Consider the following 9,721-nt stretch of genomic DNA (forward strand, 5'->3'; position numbering starts at 1 on the left):
CTTAGGACAACTTCTTTAATGTTATGTAAGTTTGCCTTCATATTGAAATGATCGAACTAACTCTACTTGCAACACATTCTTCATCAGTTACCTTCACTTGCTGCATGTGAAGTTGTTAAATCACTGAAAAGACTTGGTGCCTTTTACACTAAAGAACGAAATGCACCTATTCCAACTTATCTACCATTCAACTTAAATACTTATTTATGAACTGATCTGGTTTATAACCAGCGGACTGCCTATAGATACAGAATTGGTTCTTAAAGTTTGCACATCTGCCTCAGGAAGACAATATCCTTGGGGTGGTTCCAGTGTGAAGCCAACATTGAAGACTATTGCTGTAAACTGAGGTTTTAACAACCAATTTTTACCCATAATGCCCCAGTAAATTTTGAAACAAATTATTTACTACTTTGAGCCCACCGAATTTGGTGAAGTTCGGTGCATTCTTAATAAGCAACTTTGCCAAGCACTCTGGAGTGAAAAGTTGCCTCTGCTGTTGGACTATCAATGGAATTTACTGTCCAGATTACTGCTAGAGCTCTCAGTGAAGAGAAATTCTTTGCAAAAAGGGATCTTTAACAATGAATTGGATTTCTTAGGACTTTTTAAGGTACTAGCCGTTAGTAAACATCTTAACACCCCTTCTTACAAAGGAAATATTTTACTTACAGCTGACCCAGTAGTCTTAAGTCCACAGTTGAAATTGTACATAATGATTCTCAACCCTTGCTACACAGAACCACTGTGTAAAATTTCTGTCAAGTAGATTCTAACTCAGCAACCCTATATAGGGTTTCCAAGGAGTAGTGGTGGGTTTGAACTGCCAACCTTTTGGTTAGCAGTCCAGCGTTGATTATCTCCATACCCAGACCACCACCGTGTTGTTGTTGAGTACTGTGGAGTCGGTTCCTACTCAACTACCCTGTACAGGGTTTCCAAGGCTGTAAATCTTTATGGGAGCAGAAAGCCACATCTTTCTCCCGCAGAACGGCTGGTAGTTTCAAACTGCTGACCTTGAGGTTAGCAGCCCGATTGGAACCACAACGCTACCCAAGCTCCTTGGACCACCACCTCAGAACTATAAAAACTGCAATGCCAAGGCCCTATCCTTGTGGATCAGTACTTTAAAGTTGTGGTGAGGGTTTTATAATGGAATGCCAATTTCTTAACCCATATATTTGCTTTTCAATTTACTTGAAACTTTTGTATAACTTCTTAAGGTTGTATTATGAACACTTCTAAATTTCACCCATAATAAAACTGAGAAAGTAGTAATCAAAAGATAACATTCCTAAAATCAAGGCTTTGGGCATGCGCACATTTACTGTGAAAACGGGTATAAATTACTAATGCCAGTCATAAGATACTAGCTCGCATAAATGATCTGATTGAAGATAAGCTCAACTAGGAAACTCAATGAACTACCTTAAAAAGAGGTCAAATGTAATCACTAGCACTTTCTCAAAGGTCTCAGCTTAAAATGCTCCAAAATCTTATTCAAAATCCAGGACCCTGCCCCTAGGCCTACTTACTGAATAAGAATCACCAAGAGAAGAGCTTGAGAAAGCTGTACATTTAAAACACCTGGGTGACTCTCATAATCAGAAAAGTCTGAAAAACTGAGTTAATAGAAAAAGAGGAAGTGAGCAATTTTTGGAAATGGCTTAAGTTCAAGTTACGTCTTCTTACTTAATTAGAACCTTGTATTTTTCCATGGCCCACAGGGATCATTTTTGTTAAACAATGCAAAATACCCGATTCAAAAATCAACTCTGTTCAGATTTTGTTCTTTTTCCCCAATGATAATCCATTTGGAACTAGAAAAGGAAAAGAGTGTTACTCACAGTTCAGTTTTAAGCTTTTCATATAAGCCCTCCTGGTCAATCATGTCTGTATGCTCGTTCCAGCGGTGATAGGCCAAGAGAGCGGCATTGTGGGCTGCGATGGCGCTCATTTCCATGGCACTCGCAGCGCACTCTATGCCATTGAGATAATAAAGCCGATCGTGGAGTATGATGGAGGGGCATTTCTCTGGAGGCTTATAGTGAGGGTAGGCAAGCCAAGGCTTTTTCACAGCATAATCGTAAGACAAAAAGAGTTTTAGGATTTGCTCTTTAGTAAGAACGTCCTGGGAAAAGATCTTCCAAACATTTGTTCCATCTGTTGATGGCTCAGGAGTATCTTTTTCTTTTACAGGGGACACAATCCCAATGCTGTTAATGAACAAATCTGGATTATCAGTGGTTAAGATTGCACTGAGACCAAATTTATCTAACGCTCTAGAACTAAAGATTGTTGTATTCAACTGTCCCTTAACTAAAGTTGTCACTATATGTTGGTAGTATTGATTGAATTCTTCTATCGGAGGGTCAAAATTGAGAAAAGTTATATTGGACATTTTTCGATTCAATGGAGTGGCCACCAAGACAATGTCATAGATGTCTGAGTGGGTCTCAGATCCAGTTTGGTAGACCACTTTATACATCTTGGTGGGATTTCCTAGAGGAAATAAGGAAGCACACATGGTTTTAGTGTTTCTAACGTACTATATTTTATACCATCTAAAAATCTATACCTTTAGAACAGTTTCTCTGTAATTTTAAGGAATCCAAAGAAGTCTTATCCCTTACGGCAACTGTCCCTTGTATTAATATATTGAGTTCAACTTCTGACTCAAGATGAAAATATACAAGAATAAATCAGGGAGTTTTCACTTACGAGGATGGTTATTTATTAAACCCACAGAGTCATGCTTCTGTACTTTTGTGCATTTGGGGATGCTTATGCATGATACAGCATACACAACTTAAAGTTCCATCATCTGGAATAGTGAGTAACAAATGGCAGAAGAAAGAATTTCTCTGAAAAATCATTTTCTGCAGAGAAAATCAGAAACAAGAGAAGTTCAAGCTTACCTGTCTGCTTGGTCCTTGATTTTTCTATGTACATTACTGAGCCAGCTATAAGATTGCCTTTGGAAGCCTGAAGGAGCCCTGAGCAAACACGTTTATTGCCACCTTCTACTGCCCAAAGCCCAGATTCCGCACCAGCCAATGACACTGCTCCTATCGATGGGAGAAAAGTGTGTTTAAATTCTGACTGTAAGAAGACTATACTCTTTCCCTTCCTAAATAGGCGAGTTCTTCAGTACATGTGGCCAAATGCAAGTTGGCCTGTTTAGCATGATTAATGAAAAGTATTAACACACAGTTAGGACTGGCGACATAATTTAAGAACCACATGTTACTAAATGAAAACACAGGTTCCCCTGCTCAATAATTAATTTCAGAATGGTTGGCAGTAGGCCATTAAACCGGGCAGGGGAGGTCTTCTTAGCACAGGACCCTGTTTGCACAGGTTACAATCTGCATCCAATACTGAATCAAAATAGCTTTGAGACACAAAAAAAGAGTGCAAAATCACTCTGATACAAAATCACTCTAACAAAAGGTGTTACCAATATTCAAAAACAATGACTGGGGACTTTGACTAAATTATGTATTACCTTCATAATTAGAATGATCTTAAGTTGTCAGAGCCATGGATCTTCACCCAAAGATCCATTCAAACTACAAGTTTCACTTACATTGCCATTAGTAGTTTGTTCTGAGCAGCCAAACGCAAAGCCTCAATATCAGCCTCTAAATCAGAAGATTACAGACCTCTTTGAGAACCTAATACTCGATTTCTCAACTTCCAAACTGTACATGTGGCAGGCGCACCCTCCTATCACATTCTATGGCAGCCCAGACATGTTTTGATTCTGACTTTGTAGAAGGTCCCTTACCCCACTCTCTTTTTCTAAGTGTTCTGTTCTAGGAATTATGCTCCAAATGTCTCCAGATACTGTCATATGCCCCACACCACCACCACTCTGATAGAAGAGCCAATGAACTAATGAAAGCTAAGGACATTTTCCCCATAAAAATCCTTAACTATGTAATTTTGCCAACAATTTCTGAGGTTTTACAGTGAGAGGTGGCCTTCCCCAGCCCATAGCCTTAAAGTAAGAAACTACTCTTGCATCAGGCAAGCCCCTTTGTGAACTATGTATTGTTCCTTACAGTTCCCTGGCTTACCCACAAAACCGTTGATGTTCATGCTTTGGCCGTAATTAACCCGCATGACAGGAATAACAATTTCATTGAGGAATTTCTCAGAGAAGCCTGCTTTCTCCAGGGTTTCAAGAAGGGTTCGGTTAAGCATTCCAAGGATATCGTCCCCGCCTAGAGCATGCAGTAACTTCTCTACACTACTGAAGGCATAGTCATGAGATTGGTAGCGGTAGATCCTTTAAAAAAGAAAGGGACATGACCATTAGACATCAAACAAGATGAAAGGGGAAGGCAAGTGAAAAGGGATATAGGGTTATAAGAACCTAATCTTTCATGTTTCCTTCTGATGAGTTTCCACCTATCACAGGAGATATAGCTTAGTTATCCTCTTGAGTAAAATAAAGCCTTCCCTGGGTCTCCTGGGAGCTGTTAGTCCTTTCCTCCCTCTTCTTTTAGAAGTCCATTATCCTTTGTAAGCACACTTCCTTTTACTACATTAATATGATCACTGGGATACTCCTTGTTCTCATTTATCTTGTATTCTCAAGCAGTACTAGGTTTGTCTGAAAATAAATGTTATCTTCTTATCTACTTGCCCTAATCCTCTCTACCTATCCCCTATCCCAGTCCCAAATAACTGGCCATCCTCCATGTCATCCTCCATTCTGCTTCCCCTACTGATCAACAGGAAACATCCACAATCTCCCTAGCATCTCTCTGCTACTCTGTTCTCATTTCTTGTTCTTAGTCAGGATTTACATTCAAAATGAATAACTGATCTACCTGCTTCTACTTTCTTTTGAAAATATGCTCATTTTCTTTGAAACATGCCCAAATCTCCTCAAGACCCAAAACACTATGAAATCCCCAAATCCTAAGATACCTTGCCATGCACTTATTCAAAAAGTTTGCTTACTATTTGTTGCATATTAAATAAAGCCTAGATCATTTTATCTGACTTTTAAAGAAATAATCATGGAATTTTAGAGTTGAGTTCATGGAAGCTGATTCCTCTATTCCAACCGCCAACCAATGAAGAAACAAAGCAGAAGAGGTGAAAGAATCTGTCTAGAAGTCATGTGGCAAATAGAAGGCTCATACCCAACTTGCCTGCTCTGCCCTCCACCACATACACACTCAAACCCTTCACTGAGCACACCTGATCCATTCATTGGCTTCTAAATATGCATTCCATATTGCCTCCCCATTACTGCAGCACAAGCTCTTCCTTCTAACCTCTATATAGCTACAGCCTCTAACCTCTGAACACCTGCATTTCCTCACAGAGAACATTAGTCTCATATCTGGAAAACCTTGCCAACTTCTCAATCCACAGTGAAAGCAACTTCAAAAGTCCCATAAAACTTAAGACCCATGCCACTCACTCATTCAGCACTTAATTACTTTACATCATTTAATTCTCATAAAATACTACCATTATTTCTCCAGCACTTTCTGGATTTAAAGAACATTCATGTAAGTTATTTCAGGCAGTAATTCAATACATATTCTTCAGGTTGTAAACAGTACACAGTTCAGAGATGACACAGATCTGGCTCCCTTCCTTTAAGAAGCTCACAGTTAGGGACAGTTTGTAAGGCACATGGGTAGACAAAACAAAGGAAGGAATAAGGTACAACTACAACACTATACAACCTCAGAAATCCTGTGTAGGGTCACTATGAGTTGGAACCAATTCCACGGTACTTACCAACAACAACAACAACACTATCCTGGGAGTGGCGCTGTGGGCTAATGCTTCAGACTGCAAAGTTGTTTGAACTGCAAGGTCAATGGTTCAAGCTTACCAGCTGCTCCTTGGAAACCCTATACAGGGTCGCTATGGGTTGGAATCAACTCGATGGCACTTAACAACAACAACAGTGCTATCAGTGATCAAGGAAGGAGAGGTTTCCTTCAAGTTTCTTCTTTCAGAATGCATTAAATTACTAGAAAGCAGGAGATAATGCCATATACAAGGGGGCTTTCAAAAAGTTTGTGGGAAAAATCCATTACTTTTCAATTCTATTTTTCCCCATAAAATTTGAAGGCCCCTCATTCATTTCAATATTATACCTACAGTCTAACCATTGTTATGTGCCATCAAGTCAGTTCCAACTCACAGCCACCCTGTATAGTTTCCAAGGAGCCATCGGTGGGACTAATCTGCTGACCCTGTGGTCACAGTCCAGGGCTGATCCTACAGTGCCACACTAAGAATCCGTCTAATAGTACAGTATACAAAATGTTGCATCAAGTTCTACAGGAAAACTGATTAGAGATCAGTGCTAAAGTCAAAAACCCAAAATAACTCCTCCCAACTATATCATTTGGCTTGCCGTCCTCAAGAGATTAGGAGAAGTAGGCAGAATACTGGGCTCCTCAGAAACTACACTGGATTATCTCAGGAAAGGAAGACTGAGATACTGATAATCATGAGCATGACGAAACAGTAGCCAATTAAATAAACGCATATGAAACCTTAAAAAAAACTAATTCCCCACATCCTCTGGAGGTGTGCACCAACCATACTCACACAAGTTTCCAGAGTAAAGGCTTGTTGTGAAGTACCTTCGAGTCGGTTACAACCCATAGCAACCCAGAATAGGGTTTCTGAGGAGCAGCTGGTAAACTTGAACCACTGACCTTGCAGTTCAAACAGCTTTACAGTTTGGCACATTAACCCACAGTGCCACACCAGGACTCCTCATAAAGAGTAAGATGGCACAGTATTTACCAACTAAAAACTGAGCATTCAAATAATGTCACATTAGAATTACCATTACACAAAAGTCAAATGTGAGAACTAGTAATTTCTGTTTATACATTGTTTTTCTTTTTAAGCTATATTTGTGTAACCCTTAACAGTTGCCAAAGAATTCTTATTAATTCATTTATGTATTCAACAAATATATAATGGAACACCTAGAGCTAGGCACTGGAGATATACGAGCCAACACAACAGATATAAAAATTAAAAATCCCTGCTCTCATGGATCTTGTATTATAGTCAGGAGCGAGAATAAAAATGAATGCAAAGTATCTGACAGACAAGAGGATAAATATTAATAAAGAACATCAGAACAAATACTAGGGGTACATGTGGTTGATAGGGTTGCAATTCTAAATAGAATGGTACAAAATTGTGTAGAGAGCTCAATGAAGGCTTCATCTGATCAAGACCTGAAGGAGGACAGAACACAAGTCCCTTAGTTATCTAGTGCTACTCAACATCATACCACAAGTGGGCGCCTATAACAAAGGTATCTCACAGTTTAGGAGACTTATTGTTGTTATGTGCCTTGGAGTCAGTTCCGACTCATAATGACCCTGCACAGGCTTTCTGAGACTGTAAATCTTTACGGGAGCAGAAAGCCTCATCTTTCGCCAGCAGAACAGCTGGTAGTTTCGAACTGCTGACCCTGAGGTTAGCAGCCCGATTCATAAGCACTACGCTACCAGAGACTAGAAGTCCAAATTCAGACTGCCAGCTCTAGAAGACTCTGTCACCTCTGAACAAAGATCCTTGTCTCCTTTCAGCATCTATAAGGCCCAACATGCCTTGGAGATGTCCATAGGTCCTGGCCTCAATCTTCCTCTGGATCCAGGAGCTTCACAGTGCAGGACCCCAGGTCCAAAGGCCACACTCCTCTCCCAGCTCTACTTTCTTGGTGGTAGTAGGTCCCTCTGAGCTCTGCTAGCTTGTTTAATCTCTTCTGTATCTCAAAAGAGACTGATTCAATCATTTCAGGAACAGAGGACCCTAGGACCATCAAGAGGGAAGAGCATGAGAAGAGGAATCCTAAGCAGAAAAGCAGCAACAACAGAAACGGTGGCAGAGACAGAGCAGCAGAGGACTCTAGACCCAAGGACTGAGAAAGGCAGTATGCCTGTGGGCAGGAGGCTGGCTTGCAAAATTTGCCCTTTTGGACACTTAAGCAAATGTATAGTTCAATGTGGTATGCGTACATCAAAAAAAAGAAAAAAAAGGTAACAGAGGTAAAATAGTTAGCTAATAGGGTATAGAGGGGATTGTAATCATTGAATGATTTGTTGAATGTAAAACTGATGATCTACCCTATAAACCATCACTCAATTCACAATAAAAACTTCTAAAAAAAAAAAAAGAAGAAAGAAATTGATTAAAGATACAACCTAATCTTATAGGTTGTATCCAGCCTCATTAAACATCATTATTGTTAAGTGCCATGGAGTCAGTTCCAAACTATAGTGACCTGGTATAAGGATTTCCAAGAAGCGGCTGGTGAGCTTGAACTGCTGACCTTGCGTTTCAAACTGACTTTATAGCCCAGTGCATTAACCCACAATACCACACCAGGACTCCCATTAACATCATAGAAGTGAGGATATACAAAAACAAGAATTAACTGGAAACAAGATCCCTTGAATGAGGACACTCAAGGGAGTAGCTATTTTTACCATCCAATGATATTTCATTAATTAAACTGGTGTATACTGGTGAAATAGAGTCCTGGTGAGGCACTGGTGGCAGTCCAAGCTCGCCAGCTGCTCCTCGGAAATCCTATACAGGGTTGCTATGGGTTGGAACCATCTCGATGGCACTTAGCACCAACTGACAAATACCAGGCTTCTCTCCCAGTTTTCGCTCATTGCAAGAAATAGAAATGTATGATGGGCAGCCCTATGAGCAACACATAATATCAACTGTGTTAATATTATGGATAATAACTCCATGAAGTTTAATAACTGATAATAATTCCAATACCAGATTGATGTCCACAATATATATAATGAACGCCTACAACTTACAGCAAAAAAAAAGAAGCTGGTTCTTTGAAAGGATTAACATAATTGCCAGGCCATTGGCAAACCTAACAAAAGAAAAGAGGGAGAAGACACAAATAGCATGCATCAGAAACCACATGGGTGATGTCACAATGGAACCAAAGGAAATCAAAAGGATAATAACAGACTACTATGAAAAGTTGTACTCCAACAAATTTCAAAACTTAGAAGACACAGATATAGTTTTAGAAAAACACGACCTGCCTAAATTTATACACAGTGAAGTAGAAAACCTGAACATACCCATAACAAAATAAGAAATTGACCAGGCCATCAAAAGACTCCCAACCAAAAGAAGTCCAGGACCAGATGGTTTCATTGGTGAGTTCTACCAAACATTCAGGGAAGAGCTGTCACCAATTCTACTCAAATTATTCCAGAATAAAGAGGAGGATTGAAAACTTCCCAATACCTTTTATGAAGCAAGCATAACCCTCATACCAAAACCAGGGAAGGATATCACTAAGAAAGAAAATTATAGACCAATATCCCTCACGAACATAGATGCAAAAATTCTCAACAAAATCCTAGCCAAGAGAATCCAGAAGCACATCAAAAAAATAAAACATCATGATCAAGTGGGATTTATATCAAGGATGCAAGGATGGTTCAACATTACAAAAACTATCAACATAATCCACCATACAAATAAGAAAAAGGAAAAGAACCACATGATCATATCGATTGATACAGAAAAGGCATTTGACAAAATCCAACATCCATTCCTAATAGAAACACTCAACAAAGTGGGAAATTCCTCAACATAATTAGAGCATATATACAAAACCAACAGCCTACATTATTCTAAATGGAGAGAAACTGAAAGCCTTCCCTCT

The 9,721-nt window shown here is 39.5% G+C and overlaps 1 protein-coding gene across 1 annotated transcript in view; it reads right to left on the minus strand.

The window, feature by feature from the left end:
• Positions 1-1,716: 1,716 nt before the first annotated feature.
• LOC102813924 (prenylcysteine oxidase-like) overlaps positions 1,717-9,721 on the minus strand; it is a 20,086-nt gene continuing 12,081 nt past the window's right edge. Inside the window, exons 4-6 of the mRNA XM_006862919.1 lie at positions 4,083-4,294; positions 2,919-3,068; positions 1,717-2,502 (exon numbers count right to left, since the gene is read on the minus strand). Of these exons, the coding sequence (XP_006862981.1) occupies positions 1,844-2,502; positions 2,919-3,068; positions 4,083-4,294 (1,021 nt within the window). The 3' untranslated portion in view covers positions 1,717-1,843. The remainder of the gene's footprint in view (positions 2,503-2,918; positions 3,069-4,082; positions 4,295-9,721) is intronic.

This window comes from Chrysochloris asiatica, unplaced genomic scaffold (assembly GCF_000296735.1).
Source record: "Chrysochloris asiatica unplaced genomic scaffold, ChrAsi1.0 scaffold00052, whole genome shotgun sequence".
In the NCBI taxonomy this organism is placed as follows: Eukaryota; Metazoa; Chordata; class Mammalia; order Afrosoricida; family Chrysochloridae; genus Chrysochloris; species Chrysochloris asiatica.